General features: G+C 43.7%; 1 protein-coding gene across 5 annotated transcripts in view; it reads right to left on the reverse strand.

The window, feature by feature from the left end:
* C13H16orf70 (chromosome 13 C16orf70 homolog) overlaps nucleotides 1–15,837 on the reverse strand; it is a 53,503-nt gene that overhangs the window by 13,135 nt on the left and 24,531 nt on the right. For 4 of the 5 annotated variants that reach the window (XR_004647976.1, XM_034788265.1, XM_034788266.1 and 1 more), the window contains exons 6-9: nucleotides 15,552–15,631; nucleotides 10,018–10,112; nucleotides 5,295–5,392; nucleotides 2,653–2,765 (exon numbers count right to left, since the gene is read on the reverse strand). Coding sequence is in view for 4 of the 5 variants with exons in the window: in XM_034788265.1 (XP_034644156.1) it covers nucleotides 2,653–2,765; nucleotides 5,295–5,392; nucleotides 10,018–10,112; nucleotides 15,552–15,631 (386 nt within the window). In the remaining variant the exon portion in view is untranslated. Of the gene's footprint in view, nucleotides 1–2,652; nucleotides 2,766–5,294; nucleotides 5,393–10,017; nucleotides 10,113–14,937; nucleotides 15,156–15,551; nucleotides 15,632–15,837 lie in introns of those variants that run through there. The other variant, XM_034788267.1, reaches the window with a different exon arrangement.

Consider the following 15,837-nt stretch of genomic DNA (forward strand, 5'->3'; position numbering starts at 1 on the left):
GCTGGGGATCAGGGGAGTAACCCCTGTGAACACCCCCCCATATGACCCCACCCCTAGCCCAGGACCCCCACACTCTCCCCATCCCATCCCTTCCCACCTTATCTGGGGAGGATGTCTCTGGCCTGGCTGGAGCTGCTCCAGCAGGCCAGACCGGGCGGCGCGGCCACAGCATGTTCCAGCGGGCTGGGCCGGGTGGCACGGCCACAGTGTGCTCCGGCACTCGGGCGGCGTGGCCGCAGCCTGCTCTGGGGGGTGGGGCCGAGCAGCACGGCTGCAGCCGGCCAGCCCCAGAGCTGCAGCTGCTTCGGAAACTGGGGGGAGAGCAGCACGGCCAGAAGCGGAGAGACTCTGGCGCCACCTCTTCCCTTCTGGCTCTGCTGGGCTGTGCTGTCTCTCCTTGCTCCTTGTTGGGTGGAGGGGCTGTGTCCCTCCTCTCCCTTTCTATACCCGTTCATAAGCTGACCCCCTTTTCTGATGCTTCCCCTTTTTACTAAAAAAATTCGGCTTATGAACGAGTATATATGGTATATCACATTCTCACCTGAGCGTTTCTAGCTTTTATTAGATACACAGTAAGTAAATTCCTATATACACAAAGCTTATTTAAATAAGTGCACTGAATCACAGCTCCATAGATGTATGGTTGAAACATTGTTTGAAATTATGAAACGAGTGACTGTATATATAATGTTCCATTGCTCTACTTTGCTGCATAGGCATTACAACTCAAGGTATTTTCAACCAAAGTAGCTTAAATCCAAAACAAATAAACAACCTCCCCCAAACAAAAATCAGATTAACAAATCAGGAAATTAATTTCTTTATATATTAGATGACACTGAAGTTCAATATACAGGAATTAAAGTTTTAGATCATCTGGTTGCTGGATAGGTATAAATAGGCAATTCACAAGGCAAGTTTAATTGTACTATGTCGCCAATGGCTCCAACCTGAATCCCATGACCAAAAGTTCTCTACAGTTCTTAACAATCACTTAACTAAGGCAATCATGGTGTGAAAGGGTGCTGAACCATGACATAGAGGCCATAGAAGTAGTATTTGCCTATCTGACTATGTCTTCACAGGCCTCCCGGGGAGCCTAAGATACAACATGGCCAGCTAACATGGCTTCAGAAGTACGAGGATGCAACCTAACAGGGCTTTTCAAATGTGTTAATACGACACCCCCACCCCCACACCCATCTTGACATACCTGCTATGTCTAGCTAGTGGTTGGGCAGGGATAAAGTCAAGGATAAACATGCCTTGCCTCTAAGAGAAAAATTTTAAATGTAATGCTGAGAGGCTAATTAGTATTTTTATTTATGATTTCCAGAAGTGGTTTTTCAATTCATGGAGAATTCAGTTTTTCTTACCAAACAGCTCTCTCACCATAATTGAGAAAGTTTTCCTGAGAGCCAAGAGAAGGCCAGCTAGTGCTGCCTCCTGGTCTGTGATATCTCATAAGTATTATAAAGAGAAGGAAACCCAATCAAGCCAGCTTTGATTTCTTCAGCAAGAGTTACTGTAAGTTAACTCGCCTACACAGGAACTAATTCTAGAACGGGTGGGGAATGAACTAACTGAAGGAACTCAGTTCAGCTAGGACAGAATGATACATGGCAAGTTTGTCCTTTATCAAGTTCTAGAAGTCTGACAGCTAATATAACATTTGAATAAAGATTTTATTTGTTGCTAACATCATTTCCTTTAAATCTCAGGTATGTATGTTATCTAGACATGACACTCTACCTTAAAAGTATCCAATTTTTCAAAACCATTTATATTATCTGGATAATATAGCTAACTCCTTCCCTACTACACCAGGATATATGATCCCTGTCCTAGGCAGCTCTCCATTATCTTCCTCTGTAAAGACAGAAGCAAAGTAACTTTAACAAATCTGCTACATTTTTATTCATTGTTTCTTACTCCTCATTTTTTTAAAGCTTTCCCTCCCCCCACTTTTTTACCTTATGTGTACTAGGAATATATGAGAGTTCTCTCAACATGACCAAGTCTGAAAAAGTCATAACACTGAGAAAATAAACCCTGCTACTTGAAAGAAGAATTTGAAATAAACTGAACATGTTTTTTGACAATATTGTAAAGCCCTTTAAAGGAGCAGTCACTTATTGGCATCTCTTAGCAGGCAGTAAACCTTTCTTCTTATTCTATAAGTCCAGCCATCAAGAGAACATGGGGTAAATACCTAATCAACTCATGTCACTTGTAAGCCACCTCCATTGAATTTAGAATGACAGTGGCATTGTGTAGTGCTGGTGTTACAATGTACAGGGCACACACTTACCTGAGGTTTCTTTGTTTCTGACAGGGTTTTCCTATGACAGACAGCATCTGTTTATTTTTCTGGGCATATACACAGAATAAAACAAATTCCCCTGCCAGCAAGAAACTCCATGAACTTGGAATTGAAATAAGTTTCCACAGCCATCTGTGATTTCTCCATGGGTGTGGATATGCAGCAACAGTAAGACACTATTTCATAGAGAGTTTAAACTAAGATATGCAAAATATTTTGAAACCCACCTATGAAAATACAGTAAGCTAGCGAACGCATATTTCATTCAAATTTGTCCCTCCTTTCCTGACTAAAAGTGAGGGCAACACAACATCTATTCTCAGTAATACCTGCAGTGAGTAAGCGGAGCCGTAAACCTGAGGGTCCAGTTCCATCTCTCAGAACATCAACGTTCTCTGCATACACATTACCAAGGAAACAGCTGAGGGGCATGAGGGGAGCCCTGGAACAGTTAGATCAGATATAACAAAAAGAAACACTGGAAATGCTCAAGCTTAAAATTTTCTGCTAACTCTCCAATGACAGAAGCTAGTACAATACATTAAAGCAAAGCATATTAGTGTTGACATGGGAGAGCCTAACTCACCTGGAATGAAGGGGCTGAAGTAACTTTTGAGACAGTCAACTTTAAAAAAGCTCACATTGTCTACAGCCTTGTTAAGCAACACAATAAATAAAAATACAACATGAAAGATTGGGTCCTTTACTAATTAAAAACCAATTCAAAAGGATCTAGAAATTACAGCCGCTGCATCCAGCTCTTGGACTTTATAATTATATATTTCATATTATACCAGAACATATTGTTTCAGACAGTTTTTGGTTTCAAATGTATTTCTTGTGAAAATAAGGGCCATATTGTGCTTATACATGCTTAACTCACAGCTGCTGCTAGAACTAAACAACATCTGTGTGCAATGGGGAGGCTTCTATACATGACACTGCCAGCACCTCTTACTCTCCAGCTCTAGTATTCCTGCTAGTCCAATCTTGGACCATTCCTGAATACAGATGGCTGAGTGTACTGATTTCTGAGTGAAGGTTTGTTGATGTGAGTTAGCATCTAAAGTCTATTTTAAGATCATAAAACACATGTCTCCTAGTCCCTAGATTTTAATTGATTCATGTTGTCATTTGTCACCATTTCTAAATGTCAAAGTATCTGAATTATTTTAAAGGGGCACCATTAGCATGAACTCTAGACAATTAACATTTTTTGAAGAAGTTTAAGCTGCACCATCTGTTCCTCAGTTCATTTGCCAATTTTCCTTTTTAAATCTCTTTCAGTTATAATCACCTAATTAATTGCAAGAGTAGCAGGTAAGGAATTTACAGAAAGGCAATATACTTTTAAGAGAGTATGTGTACTTCCCTTAAAGTTATTTTTCCCCAATAATGTGAATTTTTCTGTGCCTGTGTGAATATATAACTTGCCTGTGAGCTGAGGCTTTTATGCATGCACACATATATTAAAACCCACCATGCCACAGATGTGTGTAGGAAACCTTTTCCAAAGCACTTGAATCTAATTAGACTACAATGTCCATATAAACAAGGTCCATTATAATGTATCCCCTTCTTTTGCTCATTAATCCACCAGTGCGTTAGTCTTCCCCTGGTATTAATAACAATACTTTCTTTAGCAAAAGCTAAAAACAAAAACTTGTTTTAGCAAAACAAATGGCGTTATTAGTGTTGGTATGTATATGTATGAGGAGAAAGCAAAAATTGACAGAAATCCCTTTGTTTCCCATCTTGTCTAAGAAATGCCCAGGAAGAAAAATACTTTCAGAAATACGGAACCTTGAAGTAACGGTAACAGGACAGTATTGCTTAATATGAAACAATGAAATGCCATGTCATATATGAATGTAACAGTTCATTCAGATAGGAAAAAAAAAAAAAAGACACAAGGATTCATTCTCCTATTGATAAGGGATTTATATAAGTAACTCCCATTCACACTCACGGGAGTTAGACACACAAATCCCTTGAGCATCAATGGGAAGGAAATAAACCATATATGACACATTATTCATATGCTAAATAAGCCCGGAGATTGCTATTTTATTATTTGTATTGCTGTAAAGCTTAAGGGCCCTAATCAGAAATTGAGGCCCCACTGACACTCATAGACATATGAGGCCCCATTGACACTACAAACAAATAGCAAAAATATTGTTCCTTGCCCCAGTCAGCTTGACTTAGCTAAATAAAGGGCATTAGTGTACATGCAAACTGTGTAAGTACAGTGGCTTTTCCAAATACAGATCACATCCTCACTCCTGGAGAAGAGTTTCCTTCGGTCTCACTTGCTTCTTCCATACTACCCCACCTATCCTCCGAGCATAATTTTGATCTTAGTTGATTTAGGAGTTGTCTAGACTGCACTGAAATGAGGACTACAGGCGTGTGAATTGCAGAGTGGTGTGAATTGCTTCGCTCTAAACTGCCCCATATGGCTGCTGGCATGAACTAAAAAGGTGCCTAGTTCATGTTAACATACTCCTGTTTGAAAGAGGATTAAGTTAAGTTGAACTAGGTACATTTTCGTTCATGTCAGCATCTGTACATCTTACCATAAGGGGCAGTAAGTCCAACACTTGCATGCACTCTGCAGTTCACATTCCAGTAGTCTGCACTGCAGCACAGTGTACACATAACCTTAGATTAGTGCAACTAATCCAAATGGATTTACACCAGATTCACACCAGTGTAAATCAGATCAGAATTTAGCCTTGTTTCATAAGAGAGTATGTGCTCTGTGCGCAACATCTAGACATATTTGAAGAAGCATTACCAAAAAATAACGTATTTGGCACCATCCAAAGAAAGGAACAAATGGAACTAGACACTGAATTTCTTATACATTTGGCATTCATATAAGTCTAAACAAATAAATACACGTGAAGGAGAAAAAAAAACATTTTAGATATTGGTTAATCACCCTTGACAATTCAGCTATACATACTTGGTATCCTGCAGGCTGTTTCCATTGTAGATGTACATACGTTTCACAGTTGCACCATGGGGAATTTGCAGAGAAGCTAGGCCATGAGCAAAGTTAGGCTGTGGATATATAAAAACATTCTAACTGACTATTATATACTGTATGACAAACAGATACATTGCTCTAAAAACACATATTTCCATTCAAAATATTGCACCAGACAACTGTATTTGTAAACACAGACTGTACATCTCTAGTTATAGTTAACCGGAATGTCTGTACACCACAACTGCAGGAAAAAAAGCCACTGGAAAATGTTAGCTTGCACTACACTGTTCATTGATGCTCATGGTGGGATGGAAAAGCTCAATTATTTTACCTACCCTCTGCAAGATGGCTATAGTTTTTAAGTTCCCTAACATAAGCCACACATATACCCAAGACACTCTAGTTCAGGACTAGTGTTTGAAAAAGTTTACTGGCTCTGAAAGCATTTGTTCTGGTATGCTACAGTATTTATGGAAAATTGTACATGTGGGTGACACTTTTTTTTTAAAAATCTTATCAACCTTTTGTCGTATTATTCATCCTTGCTTTCTAAAATCTGTTAATTGCTCCCCAAAAATTTAAGAATTAAGGCTTGTACCTCTGCTGGTTTGGAGAATGCCTTTGTCAGAGAAAATACTTTGACTTATCTGGTTCCTTTCAGTATTCTTTTCTTATCCAGCCCCTCCAACATAATTCAATGTTATTCATGTATGGATAATTTTTACAATGATTTTCAAGTCTTGTTAAAGAAGAGTGGTGCTGAAGAAGGAAATTTCATACTGTCCTAGGTGAGTCTGATTATAGGTATGCATATTGAACATACACCTCACCTATAAAAAATGGTCTCTGCAACACTATTCAAACACACACTACTAGCTTTGGAAAGGAAAATAATTTGTCATGCTATGTTGTTCCCTGGCATAACATACAGACACAGAAACAACACACACTGAAAAAAATAAATTTGCAAAAAAGAGTCTCCTATTTTAACTGTTTTACTTCAATAGTACCTCACCTAAACTAAACAAGTCAACGTTTTTTAATATGAAAAATTATTTTGTAAGAAAAAACAGGAAATGTAACAGGAGTTTGGAGTCATCGTGGATAGTTCTCTGAAGATGTCCACGCAGTGTGCAGAGGCGGTCAAGAAAACAAACAGGATGTTAGGAATCATTAAAAAGGGGATAGAGAATAAGATTGAGAATATATTTTTGCCCTTATATAAATCAATGGTACGCCCACATCTTGAATACTCGTACAGATGTGGTCTCCTCATCTCAAAAAAGATATACTGGCACTAGAAAAAGTTCAGAGAAGGGCAACTAAAATGATTAGGGGTTTGGAGAGGGTCCCATATGAAGATAGATTAAAGAGGCTAGGACTTTTCAGCTTGGAAAAGAGGAGACTGTGGGGGGATATGATAGAGGTATATAAAATCATGAGTGATCTGGAGAAAGTGGATAAGGAAAAGTTATTTACTTATTCCCATAATACAAGAACTAGGGGTCACCAAATGAAATTAATAGGCAGCAGGTTTAAAACAAATAAAAGGAAGTTCTTCTTCACACAGCGCACAGTCAACTTGAGGAACTCCTTGCCTGAGGAGGTTGTGAAGGCTAGGACTATAACAGTGTTTAAAAGAGAACTGGATAAATTCATGGAGGTTAAGTCCATTAATGGCTATTAGCCACGATGGGTAAGGAATGGTGTCCCTAGCCTCTGTTTGTCAGAGGGTGGAGATGGATGGCAGGAGAGAGATCACTTGATCATTACCTGTTAGGTTCACTCCCTCTGGGGCACCTGGCATTGGCCACGGTCGGTAGACAGGATACTGGGCTAGATGGACCTTTTGTCTGACCCAGTACGGCCGTTCTTATGTAATAACTGACCTTTCACTATACCTCTATCATTTCACACACTGTCTCCTTTCTAACGTAATTAGTCCTAACAATCTGGAATTCTAAGAAAAGGGGAAACCAAATTAATAGTATTTAAGGAAAATGACTGTTAATGTCATTTTAATATGTTCAGTGTTATTCTCTAGTCATTTCTAAATACAGATGAACTTCTTGATTGCCTTTTGCCTACACCGAGCCAAAGTTTTCATTGCGTTTTCCCACAAGGAAGCTTACAGGTGTTTTTTACCCAACGTGCATCAAAAGTTCAAAGTGTTCTTTACAATATGTAGCAGTACTTTGCAACAGACATGACATTCATTGCTTTGTGATGTCTTTCTGGATTTCCATACAATCTTTCCTAATCCGCAAACAAACAACTGTCATCTGCAGACTTCACTTCACCGTTCAACCACTTTTCAAGGATGTTTCGATGGGGGAACTCCATTGCTGATCTCCTTCCATGCTGATCATTTATTCAGAATTTTTGTTTTCTACCTCTACAACAATGTATAATCTATAGAAGAGCTTCACCTCTCATCATACGAAAACTTAGTAACCTTAATAGCCTCTCGTGAGTAACTTTGTGAAAGGCTTTGAAAGTAAAAATCAATTCTAGCTTTTATTTTAGAGACTCCTGTTAAAGAACTCTAATAGTGTCGAGAGGCACAATTTTCCCAGTCAAGACATGCTCTTATTAGGTGTTTTGTAACTACCCTTAATTATTTTTCCAGTCAGTCAGTCAAAGTTGGTACTGAAATAAGCTGCATAGGTCTGCAATGGTTAAGATCTTTCCTAGCAGCTTCTTTTAAAAAAAATATAGGCACAACATTGGCTATTCTCCAGTCTCCTGGTATAATACCTGATAAAAATAAAATCTTTCATTCAGCAGTTCAGACAGCTCATTCTTACATTCCTTCAGAACTCTTGGGTGAATACCATCCGATACTGGTGGGGTATTGCAATTTAGTTTCTCAATTTGTTCCAATGTTTTTTTTGACACTTCATTTGCTGACACTATCTTAATGATCTGCAAAGAATACCTTTTGGGTAGGTATCTCCCTATTCTCTTACTTATTGAAGACTCATACAAAAGTCATTAAGCTTCTTGGCAATGCCCTTAACCTCTAAATCCAGGGGTCTCAAACTCAATTTACCTTAGGGTCAGTGCCAGTCCTCAAATCCTCCCAGCGGGCCAATAATGTCACTCATGCCACCCAGAACCTGCCCCCCAAAACTCCGCCTCCTACCTGCCTAAGACTCTGGGAGGGAGTTTGGGTGGGGGAGGAGGTCTGGGGTAGGGGATTGGGGTGCAGGCTCTGGGAGGGAGTTTGGGTGCAGAATGGGTGAGAGGTTGGGCTCTGGGAGCGAGTTTGGGTGGGGGAGAGGGTCTGGGGTGCAAGCTCTGGGATGGAGTTTGGGTGCTGCATGCAGGCTCTGGGCTGGGGCAGGGGTGCAGGAGGAGGGGGTGGGGTTGCAGGCTCTGGGAGGGAGGAGGGGTGCAGGATCTGGGAGGGAGTTTGGGGGCTGAGGGTGTGTGAGGAGGGGGTGCAGGCTCTGGGAGGGAGTTTGGGAGCAGGAGGGGGTATGTGGGGCGAGGGTGGGGATGCAAGCTCTGGGAGGGGCAAGGGAGTGCAGCGCTTACATGAGGCTCCAAGGCGGGGCGGACTGGGGGGCCTCCGTGTGCTGCTGCCCCCAGGCATCGTCCCCGCAGCTTCTTATTGGCTGCAGGGGTGCTCGGAGCAGGGGCAGCGCACGGAGGCACAGCCCCTCCCCGGGGCCATAGGGAGGGGCCGGCAGCCACTGGAGTAAGCAGACTCAGCTCCGCTGCGCTGCCGGGGCCCCTGGGGAGGAGTGCCCGGGGGTGGCAGGTGGGGCCAAGGGAGAGACCCGGCCCCAAAACTGCTGGAGCCCCGCGGGCCGCAGATAGCCTGTGGGCTTGGAGTTTGAGACCCCTACTCTAAATGCTCTCTCTACACATAGCCAGCCTACTGATCTAGGAATTTGCTGATATAATGAGAACATATGCCACTATATTGGCTAACCTATGGCCCCCATTTCCAGTTTTTGTCATGGAATCCAACACTGTACAATATGAATTGCCTTTAGGTGATGAGAATGGATCACACAATAGAGGGTATTTTCATTAACACAGAAGTGAGTTATACATATGCCTCCATTAGCATTACCACAGTAGGTCTGAGCTTGCTTTCAGTGAAGTCAGTGTTATATCTGCCACCGGCTTCAATGGCTATACGATTAGGCCCACTTAAGCATTTAGTAACCTATCAAAACATTTAGTGAATAAGGAAACCTGCATAGCATAACATACGTAATTTTGATTTCCAGACTCTCCTATCTAGCAAGTGTATTTTATGCACTCTGTTCTAATTAGCTGCACAATCGCTTTGGAGGAATTCAAACAGAATTTATTTGAGATTAACTAAAGCAAAGCAAGGCTTAATTTAACTGAAATATTTTAGATATTAATTGGGTGTTCACATTTGAGAAGCAAACTTTAGAGATTCTGCTCAATAATGAAAATGCTATTCCCTATTAGTTTTGGAAGCAAATCCTCCATCCACACCCTTTTGCTAAAAACCAGGCATGATCTTTGGCTTTGAAATGATTATGCTCAAGGTAAGAAAATGGGTCAGAGCACAATTTAAGATTTAAATTTCATCCAGATGAAGGGTTTGTTTTGCTTGCAGGCAAGGCAGACTATAGGTGATATTTTGCAATGGTTACAAAGACAAAAAACAAACAAGCAGAGTATCTATTAACTAAGAATGATTCCTGACCTCGTACTTTGGAGTTTCAGCCCATGAGTCCAATTGAAAAGAAAAAGACAGTCCTCTGAAATTGAGGTGAAAGAGTTGTTCAGCTGAGTTGTACACTGGAAAAAGAAAGAAAATGGAATTACAGAAACAGACAGTAATTTCTCTAGTTCAGATCTAGCAGCACTTTGTATCACTTCAGTCTGCTGTTTCTGCATGCTCCTGACTCAGCAAAATAGCCGAGAAGAATAAAATACCATGACATGATATGGAATGTTAAGGTCTCACATCACAGCAACGTTCCCCGTAAACCGTGTGCACATGGAACAACCTTGAATATACAGTATGTCACAAATCTTGCTGCTCAGCCCCCAGGTCAGGTGACAGGCACCCAGCCACACTCCCTACAACACACACAATGGCAGGAGGGTTGACTCTGGACCATGTGAACGCCAGGCCATGGCAAGGAAGAGGCTTCATGTGAGATTTTGCTCTCTATCACGAGAGGGGGAAGGCTCCTATGGTTACAGAGCATGTGCCAGTGAGAGGCAGCATGTCACTTGCTTCTTCCCCTACCTTGCAAGAAGGCAAGTTCCCCGTCACAGAACAACTTCACGTCCATCTGGGCCTGCTGCCCTCAGGAGCTCCAGAGACCTCAGGAGCAGGAGTTGTATCCCCTTATCTTTCCCAGGGACCCTGCCCACCAGAACCTGCCCCCATCATACACATTCCAGGGAAGACCAACACCCCAAGAATTGTCCTTACGACTCCTCCTGCCACATTCCCCCTTGATGGCCACCCACCCCCACCCCCACCCAGCTCCCTGAGAATCCTCCCCAAATTGACTCTCCTTGGGTACCCCCCAAATCCTCCCTCCTCTCTCTCAAACGCTCCAAATACCCCCCATCATAAACACTGCCAGCCCTGGTGGTGGGGTTGATTCTGCCTCCAGGATCCCTTTCGTTCCATGGGGCTGAGCAGAGAGGATGCGCCCTTCCTACCCATAGCCCCGCAGGCTCTGCCCCTCCCGGTGCTCCCCCGACTGGTGCTCAGGCTCACGTGCTCTCCCGACAGTCTATATCAGGGAGATGTACTCAAACACGCAGCCCATGGGCTGCATGCGGCCCGCGGAGCTCTTCCCTGCGGCCCGCCAAGCTCCCCCCCCACCCCTGAGTTACTTTATGTGGCAGCTAAGCTCCCTGCTTGCTGCTCCCCAATGTCTGGGGCCGGGTCTCTCCCCCGGCCCCGCCTGCCACCCCCACGCATCTCCCCCGAGTGTCCCCCGGGCTCACTTGCTACCCCTTCACTGCCCCGGAGCCTGCAGCTCATGCTGACTCCACTCCGCTCTGCCGGCTTCCGGCATCACCTGCTTCCGCAGGGTCCTAGTGCCCCCCTCCAATATGGCCAGGGCAGGTTGCCCTTCCTCTTCCCTTCTGCTCTAGTTCTGAGCCTCTCCAATGCCCCAAACCCCTCATCCCCAGCCCGACAGCCCTCACCCCTGCACCCCCTCCTATCCCCAAACTCCATCCCAGAGCCTGCACCCCCTGCCCCAGCCCAGAGCCTGCACCCAGCACCCAAACTCCATCCCAGAGCCTGCACCCCCTGCCCCAGCCCGGAGCCTGCACCCAGCACCCAAACTCCATCCCAGAGCCTGCACCCCAAGCCCCCTCCCCCACCCAAACTCCCTCCCAGAGCCTTAGGCAGGTGGGGGTGGAGTTTGGGAGAGGGCAGATTCTGGGCACCACCAACATTTCTACAAACCTGCCACCCCTGGAAGAGGCAGAGCAGGGGTGGAGTGGTGGTGCAGCCCAGTGCAGTGGGGGGGCTTTAACAGAAGTAAATCTAACTAAGTGCGTGTTTTGTCCTTTGAGTGAGGTACATTACTGTTGGTGGCGCTTAGCACTTTCCAGGAGGGAGGGGAAGGAGCAGGGAGCCGCGCGCTCAGGGGAGGAGGTGGAGTGAGGGCGGGGCCGGGGACAGTGAGCGGGGGTGTCAGTGATGCAGCCCTCGGGCCAATGCACTAGTCCTCATGTGGCCCTCGTGGTCATTTGAGTTTGAGAGCCCTGGTCTAGATCATGCCAAGCCAGAAGGTCTTGATCTCTAAGGGGGGTGGGGACTGGATCTTCCTCATTTTTCTGGGGCTGCTCATGGCAGAACTGGGCCACTGCCCGCCAGGGAAATTGGCCCTGGGGTGTGCATTGTTAGGGATGGTTTCAGCCGGGGGAATGGGGTCTGGAGGGGTGGGAGGGGTAGGGCTACAGGTGCCAGCCAGGGGAGCAGGGCCTGAGGGAGGAGGTGGTGGCTGGCTATGGTGTTCCCCACATTTTTTTTCAAGTCTTCTTACACTAAACTAACTTGCTGCTGCGTTGCTACAGCTGTATACAGTACATCCCATGTTTCCAGTTGCCTATTCCTCTGGCTGACACCATACCTGCCACCTCACCCAGCCTCAGGACCTGCTCCCTAAAAAGCATACATTTGCCCAGGGACAAAAATATTGTGCAGTGGCGTTTGTAGCCCGCTCGGGCCAAAGACAATTTAGAGGGAACTCTGCATCACAGTAAACAAATTATAAGTGAAGTGTCTCAAAACGGGGAGTGGAGAAGAAGGGAATGCTTTCATAGGGAAGTCAAGATATCTTAAGAAGTAATGTATAAAGAGAAATAACTAAAGAAATGGCTATCCAAGACTCTAAACACCCTAACACATTGTTAGCAATACAATTAAATCTCAATAGCATTAAAATAGTTCATTCAACAGGAACTCAGCCAGTCAGTCACCAATCCCATCCCCCCCAACACCCTCCTTCCCATCCCTCTTCATTATAGGAAGCATGACCTTGGCCCTCTACAAAAATCCTATCAAACAGACATTTTGCACTGTGCTCAGATAGTCATGAAATTCACTACTTTGAACCAGAGGTGTGTGTGGGGTCTCTTTGTATACACACATTTAGTCTCAGGGCCTTCACAATGAAGGCTCTGCCAGTGCTTCCTCTCAAAGTGGTTCCAGCTCAACCACCCCTTCCTTATCTGTAAAATGGGGATAACGAGACCTAACACCTTTGTAAAGCGCTTTGAAATCTACTAATAGCAAGCGCTATTGAAGAGCTAGCTATACCACAGCTGTGGTGGAACAGCACACGGAGAGAGGTAATCCATCAACTATGATTGTCCCAGGCCATTTAGGACTTTATAGGGCATAACCACAGTCATTAAAAGCAGCATCAACCAGAAACAAAGTCTGCCAGTCAGTTTGCATAGGATGTTACTAAATGTAGAACACAGACGAGTTCTGGCAGTCATGGGCCCTAATTTACTGGAAAGAATTACTTAACACTTGCTGTAAATGGTGAAGACAACAATAGTGGCAAAAGCAACCTTCCTGTTTACTGTCACTGGATGATGATCTTATGAAAATTAGCATCAAACAAAGCTGGTGCACAATTTTTCTTAGCAAGCATACAAATGTCAGAAAGCTCCAGATGTGTTGTTACGCTGCAATTTTAAAGTGCCTGAATGCAGATTTACATGGCCATACAGCAAGTTAGATAAACAAGTCTTACAGCTGTAGAAATATTTTTATGGTCCATGGTATCACGTCATAGGTTTGCGAGATCTCTTTTTCTCCCTTAAACATTTTCCAATAATTGCATTCATATAGTGTTACAGTTTGATTTATATACAGAAAATCAAGGACATTCACAGTGTAAAGGCTACAACTCTTCCAGCCTTCACTTACTCCAATTTGGTATCCAATTACTGCAGGGTCTCTATCCAATTATATCCCTGGCACCATTACATGGTTAAAGGAATATAATTCAATACAGATCCTGCAGAGCCTTCCACACCCCTTAATCTCTGCAATAAGAAGCTGTCCAAGAAGCTGCCACAGAGCGGTAACACTGCAAGAGATGGGGATATACATGCCTACACACCATAGAGTGTGTTGGTACTAGCCGATGGAGGACCAGCCTGGAGCGTGGCAACTGGATTGAGCATAAGGCCAAAAGAGAGACATGAGAAAGGATGCCCTCAATGGTATTTTGCCTATTCTGACACAAGCCCCAGTCCCCAGTTATGGGAGGACTTATTTCACTGTTATGGCTGCACTCGGTTTTGGTTGTCCAAGGCTTCTCCCCAACAGGTAATTCGACCCTAGTTACCCTTTGCCCTGGGAGTTGCAGTAATCATTGTTTCTTTTCATCACCTATCAAAAACAGTGGGTAATGTACTTCTGTTCTGTTGGATTTCCCTTTTCTTCAGTGATTCTATATAGTAGAAGGTTGGGTAAATGATCAAGAAAGGAGCAAATGCCTATGGAGAACAAACTATCAAGAATACAAAGGGGCAACCTTATGAGATAGAACTCAGTTTCAGCGGAAGTTCTGAAGGGGGGTATTGGGCCCATTTGGGGAATTTGTCTGTTTACAATCTGTACTTTATTTCTTTCATTTCTTCTGTACACTGATTTGTGGGAATGAGTGTCAGGGGATGGATCACTTGATGATTGCCTGTTCTGTTCATTCCCTCTGGGGCACCTGGCACTGGCCACTGTCGGTAGACAGGATACTAGGCTAGATGGACCTTTGGTCTGACCCAGCAGGACCATTCTTATGTTCTTATGTGTTTGTGTTAATAAATTAGAACGCCACACCTTGAAGTCAGCGTGATTCAAACTGGGAGCGCTGAGGATCCTGCTGACCACATCACATGACAATGTCGTCTGTTTACATGGATCCAGTGACACCTGTGCAGGTGCCAAGAAGGTCTGGCTGCTGTTCCAATCTCCAGACTGGAGAGTGGCCATAAGGAGCTACTGAAGCATCCGGTGTTCTTACCCTGGGTCTGGGAGGCATCTCACTCCCCACCCACTTTTCTGCATTTATCCAAACATCGTCCAGTTAACCAGGCACTGAGACTTAGGGCATCACTACGTGAACACTGAGTGGCAAGCTCAGGTATATATATGTACAGCACTCCAGCACACTGCCTGCGTGGACTTGCTGATGCACGATAAATGTTCCCCAGGGCACAGTGACATACTGTTGCTTGAAGCTTGTAGTGCGCATCAGCAGGATCGACGGGACAGTTAGTGCACGGCATGCTAGAGCTTCACACCCTAACTTGCTGCACAGTAAGAGTTTGTGTAGACATGGCCTGAGAAAATTCTCTCTCCACCTAAACTAGACAAGAATAAAGGAAAGAATCTTAGAAGTTCCTTATTATTGTGGGTTCAAGTGAGCCCACTAATGCTACGTGAACATACTATTATCGGGCCACATATATTTCACATTCTTTTAGTTAACTAAGCAGGCCACCTTCAAATTTAAATATAATGGGAATATCTTGTAAAGTATAAGAATGTGACAACTCTCTGAAAAACAACATAATTCATTTCAATTGAGATCAGAAGGCTTTATCGGCTTCTCATATGAAAACACAGCATATTCTTTAGAACAGTTTGTCATTCTTAATGTTAACCAAGAGATGAATTCATTTGGATGAAGCCAGTAAGTGAAGTCTACTTGTGATGATCTCAGAAATACCATAGCCTACCTCCTGGATGTGTTGCTCCAAACGATTGATCAATCTGTTCTATGGTTGGAGCAATTGCCTGAGAGTTAAAATGGACACCACTGAAAAAGAAAATGAAAGCCACTGAATCATCATTAAGGAGTGGACTACTAGTTGGGGTTCATTAGTTAAAATCATTTAGATACAAAAATAAGAATGCTCAGAAAACTCATTTTTCAAGGGAAAATTATGTTACATTCATCTCACATAGCAATCCAATACCAGAGAAAATACCTCATGTTTTAATAAGGTAAGGAGAATTAAATTC

Source organism: Trachemys scripta, chromosome 13, assembly GCF_013100865.1.
Source record: "Trachemys scripta elegans isolate TJP31775 chromosome 13, CAS_Tse_1.0, whole genome shotgun sequence".
NCBI lineage: Eukaryota > Metazoa > Chordata > Testudines > Emydidae > Trachemys > Trachemys scripta.